This window comes from Tasmannia lanceolata, unplaced genomic scaffold (genome assembly GCF_043159265.1).
Source record: "Tasmannia lanceolata isolate RefF3 unplaced genomic scaffold, GAP_Taslan_0.1 ptg000003l, whole genome shotgun sequence".
In the NCBI taxonomy this organism is placed as follows: domain Eukaryota; kingdom Viridiplantae; phylum Streptophyta; class Magnoliopsida; order Canellales; family Winteraceae; genus Tasmannia; species Tasmannia lanceolata.
Window position 1 is genome coordinate 49,959,796 of NW_027518680.1, and position 17,592 is coordinate 49,977,387.

Here is a 17,592-nt window from a genome sequence, read left to right on the forward strand (position 1 = left end):
ATGTGATAACCGAACTGAACCGAAACGAAAAATATTTTCGGTTGTTCGATTAGTTCGGTTATGACCGAATAATGAACAGTTGAACGCTTGGTCCCCGAATATTCATGTAAGATAATTCACGATAATACTCACCCTTTTGTTTACTCGGGATAGCCCCCTTCTACTAGTCATTTAGTCATTTACTCTAGTGTGGGTTGTCCCAAGCAACAAAACGGGGGCGAATGAATCTATCATTTCCCTTTAAAACATTATAAAGTTTTAATTCTGTTGCTAATTCGATTAAAGCAAAATTTTTTGGGTACAAACTGAACCAAAAACTGAAAATCAATATATACTGAAATAAGTAATCGAAACCAAACAGAAAAAACCAAGAACCGAACCGAAATAACAGACCAAATTCAGTTCTGTCAGTTATTTCGGTTTTAACGGAATAATGCACAGCCCTAATATACATTATGACTTCTTAACGATTTTTTAGGAGAAGATTATACATATGATCCACATCTTGCTATCTAAGATTTTCAGTTGCCCACATCCTTTATTTTGCTCCTTTTCAGATGATCATGTAGAATTTATTAAATAAGAAAAAAGAGAAGTACAACACTTGGGAAAACCCCCAAATAGAAACTACAGGTTATGCAAGCAAACAATGATAGGGTGCACACAAAAGCTCCCTCGCTGATAAAAATGCATATTTAATCCAAGGAAATGACAAAATTGAATTTTTGGTGATTCAATTTTACGAGAATCAATAAATACCAAGTAATACCTTAAGAATTGCTGAGATATGAGCAACCTTCGTCTACAGTAGGCACCCTGTTTCGCCCAGGTTGGTGGACCCTAATTCCAATGTATAATTCTCTAATTGCTTGCATTTCCATGACAACGTCATTCATCTCCATCCGTTCTCTTGGTGCTTTTGCACAACATGACACACCAATTTTAAACACTGAGAACAAGCAATCATGCATTCTATTTCTCACATTGCTATGATTTTCGTTGTTGATGTCCATAGGTCCAAATTCTATTGAGAGAAGTTGGGGGTCCGCAATCTCCATCACTTGATCTGGCAAAGCCATCTTCGCAAATTGGAAGAGATTTAGACCATCTGTAAATATTTTATCAGTAGGCATCTTTGATGTGAACATTTCTAGTAAAAGGATCCCATAACTGTACACATCGCCATGTGTAGAAGCCTTGCCTCCCATCCCATACTCTGTCAATTAAACATGATTCCAATAAAAGAACAATTTAATCTTGTGAAAAAAAAAACACGACGATGTGCCTACTTTAGCTTAATCTTTGATCTAAGCTTTTGAAATTATTCAGTTTTCATATGGCATACAATTAGAGAATAAAAAGTAGGGAGATGATAAATTCGCACCCCCTGTAGGATAATTCGCACACATTTACGGTGAATTGATATCAAAAAGCATTGAAAAAGGAGGGTATGTGGCCGACTTTAATGCTTTTTGACGTCAATTCACTCTAAAAGGGTGCGAATTATCCTATAAGGGGTGAGAATTTATCATCTCCCAAAAAATTTTAAGAAGTGATTTACCTGGTGCAATATATCCTATTGATCCCTTTATACCTGTTGAGTTGGTTTGATTTTTTGAACGATGATCAGTGGAATCGAAAAGAAACCTTGCCAACCCGAAATCACCCACATGGGCATTCATATCATCATCAAGAAGAATGTTGCTTGGTTTTAAATCACGGTGTATAATTGGTATTTGACCATGGTGATGAAGATAATCCAGTGCAGAGGCGACATCAATGGCTATGTTTAGCCTTTGAATGAGGTTCAAGTTCCTCAATGGGTGCTGCCCATCTCCATTTTGGTGCAACCACTTCTCTAAACTCCCATTCGGCTTGTACTCAAAAACTAATGCTTTGAAATCATTGCCATGGAAATCAATACTTGAGCAAGAAGTTAAGATCTTAACGAGATTTCGATGCCGGATGTTTCTTAAGGCCTCACATTCTGTGTCGAAGCTCTTAAAAGCTCCTCGTTGTTGAAGGTTTAGTACCTTTACTGCAATGGTTGTTTCGTTGTGGTTTAAAGTTCCTTTGTATACAGAACCATAACTTCCCACTCCAATCAAGTTTTCCATAGAAAACCCATTAGTTGCTCTAAGAAGCTCTGCATAAGAAACTTTTAAATACCGATCCTCCATGGAAAACATAGCAGTAGGTTTCTTTCTCGACTTTCTTATCCAATAAAAAAGAGCCAAGAAACATGAGAATAAAATTAAGCATAAAATCGAACTCACTATTGAAATTATTACTCTTAGAGAACGAGTCCTATGCTTCTTATAAACTTGTGTGGGGCATGGAGACAGTTGTAGTTCTAAGACACCACCACAAAGCTTTTTGTTTCCCTGAACTGAAATTGCGCTTGCATTTCTAAAGATCCCTTCTTTTGGCACTTCACCCTCAAGATCATTAAAAGACAGATTTAGATACTTGAGGAACTGAAAATTCACCAAGTATTTTGGAATCTGCCCTGATAAGTTGTTTTGTGAAAGATCTAGCTCTTGAATACCTTTTAAGTTTCTCAATGATGGAGGAATGGTCTCCCGGAGAAAGTTATGATGCATATAAAGATATTCCAAGCTTTGACAGTTGCCCAGTGCGCTTGGAATTTCACCAGATAAATTATTGTAGGAAATATCCAATTTCCCAAGTTGGTTCAAGTTTTCAACTTCTGATGCTAGGGACCCTGTTAAAGAATTATATGATAATTGGAGGACTTTTGATAGGGAAGAAAGCTTAAGAATTTCTATGGGTATGGTGCCACTAAGGTTGTTTTTGTAAAGTAGTAATTCCTCCAGATATCCACAATTTCCAAGACTTGAAGGAATGCTTCCTTGTAAGTTGTTTTCAGATAAATAGAGTCCTGACAAACGAGTTATGTTTCCAATGGAAGCTGGAATTTGCCCAAAAAAGTTATTTTCATTGAGGTTTAGTTCTATCAACTTGTTAAGCTTCCCAATTCCAGCAGGAATAATACCTGTTAAAGAATTCTCCTCCATGCCCAACATAGTTAATTCTACGAGATTCTCAATCTCTGAAGGGATGATTCCGGCTATATGGTTTCCTCCTAAAGCAAGTTTAGTTAGCTGGGTTGAGAGATTACCTATGGAGTTGGGCAATAGACCACTCAAGTAGTTGGTATCTAGGCCTAAGGTTTCAAGATTTGAACAATTGATCAAAGAAGTAAGAAAAATCAAGTCGTTAGATTTTCCTCTGCTTCCTAATTGATTATTTTCAAAGCTAAGAAAGTTTAGACCATGAAGGCTTCCCAGATTCATAGGCAAGGATCCACTAAAGTTGTTGTAACCAAAATCAAGGCCTGCTAGATGTGAAGCATTGGCTAATGAAGCTGGAATTGGTCCTGTGAATTGGTTCATAGCAAGGAAAAATACCTCTAAATTTGGAAGAGTGTGGCCCAAACTAGGTGGAAGGCTTCCGTGCAATCGATTATCGTGCACCGAAAATTGAACAATCGAGGAGATATTGTAGAGTGGGGGAGGAATCATACCAGAAAATTTATTCTGACCAATATCAAGAGTCTCTAGGCTTGACAGTCGTCCTAGTTCATATGGGATGCTTCCTTCCAAACTATTCCATGCAAGATTGAGAAAGTTGAGAGATGAAAGGTTCCCAAGCGAAAGTGGGATCCTTCCTCGCAAGCTATTCCACTCTAGATTGAGGCGTGTGAGCGAGAAAATATTCCCAAGAGAAGGTGGGATGCTTCCTGTGAGATTGTTGTAGTGAAGGTGTAATATTTTGAGCTTCGAGAATGAGTGAAACTTGTCGGGAATTCCCCCAACAAAGGCATTGTGACTTAACTCCATGAATTCCAATTTTGGGCAGTGGGTAGTTAGATTGGCTGGAATTTCGCCTTCATACGAATTGTATCGGAGAATGAGAGTTTTCAATCTGAATAGATGACTTATTTCTGGAGGTATTTGGCCGTCGAAGCTATTGTTTTTTAGGTTGATTGTGTTGAGAAAGGAGAGGTTTCCTATGTAGGGAGACATACGGCCGCCTAACATTTGATTACTAAGGTTTAAAACTGTGACCCTTTGAGGATGGAGGAGACTGCATGTGACTCCCTGCCATTGGCAGAAATGAAGAGTGTGGTTCCATGAGGTCAAAATACCATTAGGATCATCAGTTATTTGACCCTTGAAGGCAATCAAAGCGAGTCGATCGGTTTCATTTCCTATGGTGGCAGATTCTACTACTGAGAAGAACAAGAAGAGACTGACATGGAAGGAAAGGGATAGCCCAAACATCCTAAGACTCATGGTATTTGGAAGCCCCATGCGAATTGCAGAGAAACCCAGATACCAATTGCTGTATTTATAGGCAAGAGAATGCAAATGAGAGAGAGACAGAGGGCATATGAAATGGATGTCTTTTGTGCACAATTGTCAGTCTCGTGAAGAAAAATAACATAAAAGTGCTTGTAAATATCATGAAAGACTATAAAAAGAGGGAATATGGTCTGACATAAACCACGGGTGACTTCTGTACATTATTGCTAAGAAAACTAACAAAAAACAAGCTGCAAAATGCCTTTTGCGATGGACCCTAGCAAATCCCAAAAAATAAAGTGCTTGTAATCTTTTTTTTGCTTGGTAATTTGGGGTTAAGCAGACCCCGACCAGAATATATTAAACAGAAAAAGAATTGCAATCTAGGGTAGAGGGTCCCAGAGGAATCCTCTAAGGCAATTACAAAGAGATCATATGGAATACAAGATAGGGGAATGAGATCCCCTTTACAAATGCAATTGCTTTTAGATAGGAAATCAGCAGCCCTGTTACCTTCCTTCCAAATGCGGCTGATTTTCCAAGAAATTAGGGAGATTAGATCTCGATGGAGCTTTTCAAGGGCAGGGAATTTTCTCCATGGGCAAGGCCATTGCTTTCTAATAATCTGAACTGCATTGAGAGAATCTGATTCTATCCATAAATTTTTCACCTGTCTGTTTCTGGCTAGCTGAACACCCCTGATGATTGCTTCTAATTCGGCCTCTTGAATGGAGACCGAGTCATAGGCAACAGAGAAGAGAGAAATGATCTGGCCTTTTACTGTCTCTGAGGATACCTCCCAAAGAAACCATATCAGAATTGATCGAAGCATCTGTGTTTATCTTTAACTCAGTTTGAGAAGGAAGCACCACTGGCAAAATCTAGATTCCGATTGAGAATGAAAGAGGGGGAGATTCCAAATCTGGGCTATACGACTGTTTACTTCATTCAAATCGTCATTCAGTTTAAGGAAGAGAACACGGCTCCTTGCAACACGGCAGATTCTATCTAAGATAATGCTCTTGTGAATTTTTATCTAATCATGAAGTCTGCAATTTCTTTCTAACCAGATGTAGTAAACAGAAGCAATGAAGAGGATTCTTGCAAGACAACCACTCTGGCCTTTGAATTTGGATTTTTTCCGGATCCAACTCTCCTCTTCGCCAAACGATTTACTCTTATTTTTCCGGAGGGAAAATTTCCTGAGAATTGTTCGCCAGATCCAGGCTGAATAGGAACAAGAAAAAATAAGTGATTAACCGATTCTGTTACACTATTACAAAGCAGACATCTCTTATCAGCAATGATAGGAAGGAAGGTGAGTCTATCTTTGGATGGAAGACGATCTTGAATTGCTTGCCAAGCAAGGAGCTGAACTTTCTAATAATCTTGAAGTGCTTGTAATCTTACTATAAGTTATTATTAAAGTGGAAATAGATTATCTTATTTTTAGAACGGGATGAACTCGACTTTTTCACCATGTTTTATATATTTTAACCAGTTTTCAAAGGCTATTATAATTCCTAAAAAGTGAGCTCTGAGCAGCTAATTAAAACGGGGTGGGTTCGTCCCATTATCAAAACTAGGTAGTGTGGATATCAGTCCCGTAAGTCTTTTCATTACTGTTGAATTATAGAAGTGCTTGTAATCATGGTGGGAGACAGAGACGGCAAACTAGTCTTTTCTCCACAGGCAAAAATTGATTGTTGGAGGAATTGGCGAGGAGCGTATGAAATGGGGTGAAGACCCCTTGTAGTCATGTGCGCAGGTCCCCCACATATTCTAGGAACCCTCCTATTTTGCCATGGGTCCCACCAATAATTCAAATAAGAACGACTAAGAGCAAGTGTGGCCCACCTAATTTTAAGAGTTTTAATAACAGCTTCCTTACTTATCTCGAGAAATGACATCCTGTTTCTCCTGTTTTGATAATGACACCCCAATTTGTTACACACTTTCTGCTTGATAGCTCATTTCAAGAGCATAAATTGGATGAATGGCAATGTATCTTGTAAAGTCGATGCCAATAACATTAATGTCTGGGGTGTCATTATGGAAACAAGGGTCCAACATTTCAACCCCTTGAGCAGTTCACTACACGCTTTCAAAGACAAAAATTATGGTTGAACACGCCGTTGATGAGCCATACCCGAGAGATAGTGAGGAGTGCCATTTTCAAAGCACTATATTTCGACCACTCGAACCGTTCACTACACGCTCTTGGAGATCTAAACCAAGTACTGATATACAGTGCGGTCTTTTATAGCGTGTCGTGAACGGTTCCATTTGTTGGAATATAGTCCTTTCTTTTGATAATGACACTTCACAGTTCACACCTCCAACGCCTGCCAGACACTGACTTGACTAAATACATGGTGACCGAGGCCCATCGAGATCCTCTATTTTGTCCATGGCTTAAAATTTCGGTTTCGGTAACCGTTTCGGACATTCGGAAAACCGAAATTTCGGTCGAAATTTGGTACTCCCATTCAAAATTCCGGACAGAAATTTCGAAATTTCCGAAATTCCAAAATTTTGTCTGAAATTTTGTAACGTTTTTTTTTTAAAATAAAAATTGCATTTTCTCGAAATTCCAAAATTTTGGCCGAAATGGTGGTCCGAAATTTCGGATTTCGGTTGAAATTTAAAACTATGATTTTGTCCTGTCCACGAATCTGACTGTCCATTTCATAACCATCATTGAAATGAAGTTAGCCAAGGGATTTTTGGGAAGAAAACCTTTCTTTTATGGGCAAATTGGTAATCAGGGTATTAATTAAGGATATTTCTGCAAATTCATCTTAAACATAGAGTTTATGCCTATAAGAACTCTTAACGGGCTATAAATCACAATTAAAATTTGCAGAGGAAACCCTATGAGAGGAACTTTCTAGAAAGAAGCTTGAAGAGGAGAGGGGATATTGAAGAGAGGAGTATTCGAGCGTGGAAGAGCGATTACCAAGGCTTTGATTATCTTTGCATTTCAAAGAAAAGATCCATGTTAATCATGTATAGAAATTGTTACAGTTAGTGAATTGTTGTTTTTGTGATTCCTCGATCATCTTCACCTGATGAGATTCAGTGTGTGGATTCATAGGGATCTTTGTGTTCTAAAGATTCCGGTGAATCCGATGGGATCGACATTGGTTTATGATCAAAGGAACTTAAAAGGGGATCAAAGTTGTTATGTTAAGTATTTTGGATGTTTAATAGAGAAACATAAGGTTTTGGGGGAAGAAACCTGGAGGAAAGTGGATTGAACCGCGTCTATAAGAATTTCTAGGTTCACAGGTTTGACCGGCCGAAGGGGCCTTCTGCAGACCGAACACCAGGTTCTGGCTGGGTAGTAGTACTAGGGAGATCGGAGCTCTTGATAGACATATTATCGTTGCTAGACTTATAGCATGGTCTCTGATGAGGAGACAGATCCCTTTAAAGAGACAATGTTTGACATTGATTCAGAAAGATGGGTAGATCAATGAAATCAAAGATGAGCTCGATGTATTCAAATGGGGTCTGGACACTTGTGGATCCATAGGAGGACGTTAAGCCCATCGGATGCAAATGGAACTATAAGAGAAAGAAGGGCTCAGATGGGAAGGTGAAAGCCTTTATGATTACGCTTGTGGGAAAACGTTATGGTCAGAAGGTTGGAATAGACTATAAGAAAACCTTTTTGCCTGTAGTCAAGCTTAAGCCATTAGGATTTTATTGGTAATAGCCGCACACTATAATTACGACATCTGGCACATGGACGTCAAAACCGCCTTCTTAAATGGAAACATTCAAGAAGATATTTATATGATCCAGATGAGGTTTTATTACTGCTGCAGCGGGTAATCAGAAAGTGTGAAAGTTGATTAGGTCCTTCTATTGACTAAATCAGTTGTTGTGTAGTTGGAACCTCCGTTTTGATGAAGCAGTTAAAGAGTTTGGCTTTTCTCAAAACATTAACGAAGCTTGTGTTTACAAGAAGGTTAGTAGGAGTGCCATTACTTTTTTAGTACTAAATGTGGATGGCATTCTACTCATTGGGAATGACATGGGTATGTTGTCAGGAAGAAAAATATGACTGTCTAATCACTTCGCTATGAAGGACTCGATTGAAGCGTCCTATATTTTGAGCCTTAAAGTGTTTAGGGATCGGAAGAATAGGAAGATAGGCCATTTAAAGGAGCGCTATATCGATAAGATACTGGCTCATTTTAGCATTGTAATGAACGGTTCTTACCCTTTCGGCATGGAGTCAAGATTTCCAAGAAGATGTCTCCTATGACATCTGAGGATAAGCAGAATATGAGTGTGGAGTCCTATGCCTCGGCAGTGGGCAGCCCAGGTGGACCTAGGTCAGCACTGACGGCAGTGAAACATATTTCAAGTACTTGAGGAGAACGAAGCATTATTGTCTTTTTTATAGTGAAGATTACATGGTTGTTTTTTGCTATACCGATTCAGACTTTCAGTCTAATGTGGATTACATAAATTCCTGCTCGGACTTCGTGTTCACCACAGGCAATGGGGTAGTGTGCTGGAGAAGTTGTACGCAAGAAACGACAATAGAGATAGTGTACATCGCTGTATTGGATGCAACGAAGGATGCGGTATGGATACGCAAGTTCTTGGATGAACTTGGTGTTGTTCCCTCTGTTGAGAGGCCCATTACGTTGTATTGTGACAACTCTGGGTCAATATTGCAAGTAAAGGAACCTCGATCTCACCAGAAGTCAAAGCATGTCCTTCGGAAGTATCATATGATACGTGAGATCATCAACAGAGAAGTCATAGCCATCGAGAAAAATGCTTCAGCAGATCACGTGGCGGATAAGATGAACAAGGCTCTTCCACAGAAGGTGTTTGACAAACACCTAGAGAGTATGGGTCTTAAATACATGCATGACTGGGTTTGAGTGCGAGTGGGAGATTGTTAAAGTGTATGGCCCTAAAAGTAAGTTCCACTTGTATTGAATTTGTAATTAATAAATGAATTGATTATTTCAAGACATTTATTGGGTATCTTATGAAGTATATGACATGCTTCTTAACATAGGTTTGTCCTTAGGTAGCATTATAGGTTAGGCCATGCACATAGCGATCATGTGGTAGGGAGCAATGGCCTTCCGGTTCTTTTCATACCTAAAATGTTCACGATTGGGGTTGAGGTTGGACACGTCGTATCTACTGTGTCGATCTTGCCTCCATGCACGCATTTGGGTGGCCTAACTTAGTCACTATGTTAGTGGACACTGAGCAGACGAAATGGTTGCAATTATTGGATCATGCACTGAATGGACAACTTAACGGAAGAACCTGTGCCAAGGATTTGAAAAGTTTATTCAGTCAGACAGGACCCTTTTATGTATGACCTTAAATAAGAGGGGTCATTTTGGTCTGTGGGCAAGTCTTATGGCTTTAGTATAACAAATCGTAATCCAAATAGGATTACAAGAAGGTAGAACTGGGTCATCAGGCAAACCAATGGGATTAATAGTGATGCCAACAAGGAATCCTCAAACTCTCTTTGAGAGTGATTGCATTTGAAGTTTCGATCTCAGCTAATTCCTTTAGTAAAAGGTTGGCTTGCCGATTTGATAAAAGTGCTTATCAAAGATTTTGGAAAGCTTTGTTTTTGTTTGAAAAAGACTTTGCAAATGCATTTGCGGACTTTAAACTAATAGATTGAAAGGTATACCATTGAGTAGGGCCATGGATAAGTTATGTCCAACCCCCGTAGGACCCAACTCGCTAAAATCAGACTAGAGGAAGGACATGCACTTGGAGATGCTAAGGGTATTTAGATTTGATGGTGTTCTTACGGGTAATGTCCTAGTGGGGGCCACTTTTCTAATGTGGTCGTAGTTATACTAGATTGTGTGAGATCGTAGTGGGGCCCATGGTGGGCCCAAAAGAAATGATCATTGAATTGCTGCGACGATCCCACTCAGAATTCTCTAGACACCTACATGATTGTTGGACAATCTGTGTTCCAGACTTTATTACATATGAGGAATGGATTGGATTCGTTGTAATTAATATAAGGAGGAGACAAACATACATATGGTGCATACACACCTGAATAGAAGACGAGATACACCATATTATGATGGTGTTATGTTTAATTAACATGTGCATATTAAATACTTAAATCCTATTGGTGGGGGTTTAAGTTAAAATCTTAAATCCTTAAGTGATTTATTGTGCATGTGCTTAATTAAAAGCACCTATTTGTTGGGATTTAAGTGAAGTCCTATTGGCTACAAAATTGCTGGATTTATATTGGTTGGAATTCTAAGAAGGAAAGGAGGGCTAGAAACAAACGTGGAAGCCCACTTGAATTTGGAAAGGTTCTACACACTTCCATCTTGTAAAATGCATTTTTAACCATCATTGTTTTAAGTCAAGAACTATAGTGGAAGGGAAAGTTGTAATCGCACATAGTTTCCAAAAGTTAAGTGAAATTTCTAGTGGGAAACAAACTCCATAGAGAGCTCTATAAATGGGGACATGGGGTTACTGAATTTTTCAGCTTAGCTATTATATTTTTCACCCAGAGAAATACGTCCAGCCCCCTCTCCCAATTCTTTCTCTCTTTCTAGTTTCAAGCTCTAGTTGAAATTCTAATTCCAGTTCCACATTGGTTCTAGTTTTTGTTCTAGTTGGAACATGGGTTTGGTTCTTGGAGAGCCAAGTAGCGGCTTGATTTTAGGTTTGGTTTGGAACCCAAGGACATCTTCGTCCTACTTCATCCTTGCAAGCTTTAGAAGCCACTACTTCGACCTTCAGAGGAGATCGGGTTTGAGAAATGCCGAGCATACCTAGTGGGAAGTAGATCAAGCACCGATTATTAGACCATGAATAATCAAATTGTAAGTATTTATGTGCTCTTGTAATTCCAATTCATCACCAATATGAATCTAGTGACTAGGATCTTGTTTGAGTTGGTAGAAATCAAAACATTTTATTTTTCGGGCATACTAGCTTCCGCCGCGCATAGAGATTCACCATCAACTTTTCCTTACTTCATCAAATTACTTCAGGTCCCTTCAATTTTGCTTTGGAAAAATGAATTCTTGTCAATTCCATTAATTCTCCCCAATCAAAGAAAAATTTCATGCCAGCAATCCAATCAAACAATAATTTGAGATTCATCGTTTCACTTTCTAATCACACTTCTCAATCCTACTATGATACAAGGAAGAAGAAAGAGGAAAAGAAAAAAAATGGAGAGAAGTGTGGACCCCGATCCCGAGAGACTAGAAGCTGAGGAACGAGTCCCCTGCAATCCTCAAAGATATCCACATGAAAGGAGAGCTCTACCAAGGAACTCTCGAAACGATGCCACTCTCATAGCATAGCACGAGTGGCGATAAAAATGAAGAGATATCTCTTGATCCGGAGCCAAGGCTCGAAACCAAGACGTACCTAAAATAACTCAGAGTCGCCATCCATGTATACGCCATGGAACCCAAAAACAAATCCTCTGTATACTATGGATAACCAGAAATATATATGGGCTCGTGCCTGATTATGAATGGAGAAGGTCCGAAGAGCACCCCCAATTCGTCCGACTGCAAGCACTTGGTCTCTTATGCCATTTTTACTAACTCCAAAGAATTTTGGGAAAAATCATGTGAAATGGGAACGAAATATCTCCGAGAAAACGTCTACCTAATCATACCTAACTCTGGGATGAAATAATAAGCACACACAAAATAAATAAAAGAAGTGTCACCTAAGCATTACTAGGTTATGAGTGATTTGCCTAATGAGTGTCTAAGTTCTGGTGGACAAACACATGCATGCTACAGTTAAAGGTATAAGGTCTGTACAGGAAAGCAAGAACACACAACAAAACATACAACACAACTCGACATCACATACGATACAACAAGACAAATTCCTAAACTCTAAACGTACTCCTCGACTCTTGGATGGTCTGATGTTCATCCAAGCCGCCTACGTATCCCCACCTCCACGAGAATCAGAGTCACGTAGTTCTTCACACTTATTCTAAACTATGATGCCTAAGACATCTAGACCTCTATCCTAGACTCGACCTAAAAGACCAGACTAATTATTAAAGCTTCTCGTGTGATTGTTTATATTCGAGTGGATTGTGGATTTTAGGACACCCTATATGCCCTAACTAAATGCAGGCTAGCCCTAAGCTAATGCAGGTGGTTCCTAAAACCTATGTGTAACTAGGCTGTGTGTCCTAAGGAAAACAATAGGATCACTAATGCATCCTAGACCTAGTCATTAGTCGGCGATGTGAATCGCCAACTGATCGAACAGATGCGTAACAAACTCCTAACTCTAACACAAACACAAACCACACACACAACAATCAAACAACACATCAAAGAGAAACTCCTAACTCTAAAACTCTCTATCTAACTCCTAACTCTAGAGGAAGAATTTTTGAAAAAAAACCAGATTTTAAAGTTGTTTGAATGATTTTTGAAAGATTTACAAAGTCTATTTACAAAGTTTGGCTGGATTTGGGATAAAGATCCCAAGCTGCACTATGTACCTCGTGGGAGAGGATCAAGCCAATGTAGTTCGGAAACAAACTTCCCTAGCACACTCCTAAAAACCCAATACTTTAGATGATTTAAGGCTTTTGATGTTTTCAAATGTTTTTTATTTTCAAATGTTTCTAATATTTTTGGAGTTTAAAGCTTTCAAATATTTTTGTAAATTCAAATGATTTCAATGTTCTTGTGATTGTAAATAATTTCAATGTTTATGGATTTTAAAATTTCAAATGCTTTCACCCTTTTGGTCAAAGGCCAAAGGGAACACACAAAGCAACACCGTAGGGTAAAACCCTTAGGGTAAAGGGAAAATCTCAAACCAACAAACTAGTATCCCAAAACAAGATGTAACAATCCACAAACAAGTAAACGAGTGTCCCGAGAACAATGAAAATGATCTAAGATCCCAAGTAAGCAAAGCTCTAATAAGACTGAGTTAGTCTCTAATCAAGATCAAGTAACAACTCTAAAGAAGAAACTCCTAACTAACAATACTAAAGAGGTGGTGCAAATGAGTCAGAGACTCTCTAATAACACTACCAAAATGAGGGCAAATAAGTAAGTCAAAGACTCACTATTAACGCTACATAAAATAGGAGGCAAATAAGTCAAAGACTCACTCTAAAAGAGGAGGCCACTCTAAGATGAAGCGGGTAAGCCTCCTAAAGGAAAAACTCTCTAAATGAGACAAAGCTTCTCTCCAAGTAGGGGCTCTGCAAATGAGGCAAAGCATGCCTCCTATGGGTAAACTCTCTACCAAACTAAAACAGACTGCCTAAGGGGTAGGCTCTAAACAACAAGGCTTGTCTCCAAGGGAGAAACACCTTAATGAAACAAAGCATGTCTCCTAGTGAGGGCTCTGATTCTAGATGAGTCTTTCATTGCCCTGGCAATGAATAAGAGAATCTAAAGGTTAAGGGTTTCTAAAAGACTAAGAAAGTCTACCATAATAAAGAGGGGAGCACTATTTGGACTGAGCAAGTCCCCTAAGGATGGGCTTGGGCTAACGCCTTCATCCCCAGGACATGATTGGTTCCCGCACAGAAGGGAAACCCAAGAGGACATGATCGAAATGAAGGATAATTATTCCCCCTAAGGGTGGAATCAAAGCAAACATGTGAGTATATGTTTATCAGAACATGACTAAACCAACCAAGAAATACTATTAACTCAATCACGTTTCAGTATTTGTACTGAAACATCTACTCTAGTACTGCTCATGGAATCAAATCCGACAATCGAAATGCGTAATGTAATGAAAACAGGTTCAGATTTGTGACAATAAAGTTGGCAATTGAAGTGTGTATTGCAATAGAAACAGGTTCCGCTTCATGACAGCAAAACTGGCAATTGAAGTGTGCAAGGTCCTAGAAACAGGTACAGTTCCATGACAATAAAAATGGCAATTAAAATGTGCAATGTTATAGAAACAGGCTCATCTCTTGTAATAGTAAATTCAAGTGAGTGCTCCATGCAATAAATGAAACGAAAGTATCAAGCCCAAAGTTAAAAGAAATAATCAACCCAATAGCACCAATCTAATATGTCATTTTTGAACCATAACTCCAATGACAACAACACTAATATCTTCAGTTCATTCAAAAAAATAGTGAAAGGTCCAAAACAGGGGGCTGATTCATGACTTTAAAAATGACTTTCGGCTCATTCCCAAAATTAGTGAAAGGTCTCAAATAGGGCTGAAATAAGAGTGAATAAATTGTCTTTGCATTTCATCAAACAGAGATGAACTATTGTGCAGAAAATGAGTAGAGCCTGTGCTAAAAACATGGCAGATTTGTGGATTAAACCTGTGCAGAAAATGAGCAGAACTTGTGCCAAAAACAAGGCAGATTTGTGGACTAAACCTATGCAGGAAATGAGCAAAACTTGTACAAAAAACTAGGCAGATTTGTGGACTAAACCTGTGCAGAAAATGAGCAAAACTTGTACAAAAAACTGGGCAGATTTGTGGACTAAACCTGTGCAGAAAATGAGCAAAACATGTGCAAAAAACTAGGTAGATTTGTGGACTAAACCTGTGCAGAAAATGAGCAAAACTTGTACAAAAAAAACAGGGCAGATTTAGGCCAAAACAAGAGGTGATTCATTCAAACAAGGATTACGACAGTGAAGTGCAGAAACACATGGTACAACAATTAGTGCTTTAAACCAAACAAAAATCTTAACTATGAGTGCATACACCTGTGAGACAGCAGTGAGTGGTGGACAACAACCATTTATTCCTTGACCAAATTAAAATCATCATTGTAGAGTGTATAAACTTGTAGGACAACAGCTATACATTGCTACAATTGATAACTTCCGGGCCTAGATGCTTAAGGAAAAGATAGTATTTTGCAAGGCAAGTAATCCAATACTCATCAGGTTTTGATTCTTACACAAAATATCCAACGAAGCTATTATAGTTCACATGGTTCCTGCAAGCCTATTAATGAGAGAGAATAGACTGTGTATATTCAAGCACTAAAACATTGCAGTTGACACTATTTTCATAGAAAAACAACGAAGAACCATTTCAGCTCATGGAGTTATTAAGACAGGGTAGTGTCAACATTAGCTAGCAAATGCATTGCTACAAGCACTACCATATCTTGATAATAATTCCCAAGCCCAACTTATTTTTTTATCAGATCACAGCAGGCATATTTATGCTTATGAGAAAATAAAATAAGATAGAATTAGAGCCCAAACAACTAGCACTGAATATCAACAAGAGCCGTTAGATTAACGACAGGGGGTGGTGAGGTTCAGATCAAATTGTATCTTGTGTAAGGTTACAGTTGAATCATCTACTAATTATTAAGGTGGGACATGCAAACGAAGTCCTACAACTACCATCCTATAAAAATGCAATCACAGCTATCGAGAAATTACCATCAACTAAGTCAATTCAAGCTAGGAACATACAAGTATACAACCACGAAAACACAGCTGGACTGATATCAATTCCCAACATGAGGTAATTCTAATCATATCATGAAAATGCTTTGAAGCAGAGAATTCCAACTTTAGGCCTCAGGAGAATGTTAGAAAAGGAGGGTTTGTTCTCTTACTTTCAGCCAAGGGTGAGATAGGACCAAAGAGAGGGTCTAAAATTTCAGGTAAGAATGAAATCGAGAAATCTCGGGCGGGGTCGGATTCGAAGCAAGGCGTTCGGAGATGATCGGAATCAATGGCGGACATGAACGCCAGCGGCAAGGAGATGGGCTCCACGGCCTTGGGCTTTCCCTTTACTTCTTCATCTTCTTCTTCTTTTGCTCATTTTACAAGCCCCGAGTAACATCTTAGAACATGGTACATCTTAGAACATGGTTGAAATTAATTCCACAAGAGGGATCTACTGACGCTATAGACGGCCACCGCTTCAAGGCAATTTGTAATAACGACTGTGATTTATCTTCTCCTTCTATTTGCAGCCCAAGGAGAAAAGAGAGCCGAAATGTGGAGAGGGAAAAGGTATTTGCAGGAATTCAAGCTATCGGCTCGGATCAAGGGTTTATGGTAATGAAGAAGGAGTATGGGGGTGGATTTTAATGGTGGAAAAAAATGGGGTTGAAGAGACGGAGATAGAAATGAAAGTTGTAGATGATGAGGATGGCAGAGGATGGGGTTTTGAAATGGGTTTGCTGAAGTGAGTTTGGGTTGATGTTAGGGGTAGCGGTGATGGTGATGAAGGGTGTAGATGGTAGATCTAAGGATTGAAGGTGGTGGTGGCTTAGCCGGATTACATGGGTTTGCAGGGAAGAGGGTTATTGGAGATGGGGTCGGTGAAAGAGATGATAGAGAAGGGGAATAAATGGGGTTTGCTGAAATTTTGGGAAGTGAAGGTGGAGATGGTGGTGATGAAAAATCAAAGGAGGAGGTGCAAAAGGAGATGGGGTTGAGGAAGATGAAGAGGTGGCCGGTGGAAAGGGAAGCGAAGGAGCTACGAATCCCTCCTGTCTCAATTTCTCTCTCTGTTGCAGCTCTCTTCTTCTCTCCTTTTTCCAAAATAAAAAATGAGACTCCCCCCTCTTTGAAACCCTAATTTGATGGGTTATTAAAGGGAGATGATAAATTCGTCCCCCTCCTCTTTCTCTGGATAGCCCCTAGGGTGTTTTTGGCACTACCATTTTCCAAAACAAAGGTGGTCTTGGGTAATAGTACGAGGGAAAATATTGTGAAAAATATCTCTTTAGAAATTTGATCTTAACCTTCCAAATTTCCCTTATAAATTAAGGGCTGGGATTACAAACCCAAAAAGCATCTAAGAAGCTTCCTAAGATGCCCTCTAACTAATCCTAGTCTTAAGCCCTCATTAACCTTAGATAAGGCGTAATTATGACTTAGGAAGAAAGAAAGGAATCTTCATCTTTTTATTACAAAACAATTTATGGGCAGAAATTGGTATTGGCACACACCCACTACAATAATTCACCCCCTCTTATAGGAAATGATAAACTTGCACCCCCTCTTATTTCTTGTTCAACCCCACTTGGTTGCAACATGATTATTCTTTTCTCCCCACAGGGGGGCCCAGGCAAGAGAAGGGATGAGATTAGTTGTTTAATTATTGCACATGAAATTGGTAGAGACACACTCTCTTTGTTTAAATCACACCCCTAGTGCACTATACTATGCTACGACGCTCATTTGCTAAGCACACATCCACAGATTCAAATGAAAATTTAAAGGGACCTACCTGGGATTCTAACCTACCTTAGGATAAA

The 17,592-nt window shown here is 39.1% G+C and overlaps 1 protein-coding gene across 2 annotated transcripts; it reads right to left on the reverse strand.

Moving 5' to 3' along the window:
- Positions 1-530: 530 nt before the first annotated feature.
- LOC143855545 (uncharacterized) lies at positions 531-4,401 on the reverse strand. 2 transcript variants are annotated; one of them, XM_077365702.1, is made up of 2 exons: positions 1,595-4,401; positions 531-1,216 (listed from the first exon to the last, which is right to left on the reverse strand). In XM_077365702.1, the coding sequence occupies exons 1-2, from the start codon at positions 4,335-4,337 to the stop codon at positions 771-773; spliced, it is 3,189 nt and encodes a 1,062-aa protein (XP_077221817.1). In that variant the 5' UTR covers positions 4,338-4,401; the 3' UTR covers positions 531-770. The 2 variants fall into 2 exon arrangements, with proteins under 2 accessions (XP_077221817.1, XP_077221812.1); XM_077365697.1 differs by having other exon boundaries at positions 1,562-4,400.
- Between the last annotated feature and the right edge of the window lie 13,191 nt (positions 4,402-17,592).

What these genes read in the sequence shown, in the direction of transcription:
- LOC143855545 (XM_077365697.1), bottom strand. Translation starts at nt 4,337, where the DNA reads ATGGGGCTTCCAAATACCATGAGTCTTAGGATGTTTGGGCTATCCCTT. An exon ending in AATAGGATATATTGCACCAG is followed by an intron (nt 1,217 to 1,561) that starts GTAAATCACTTC and finishes TTTAATTGACAG; the next exon opens with AGTATGGGATGGGAGGCAAG.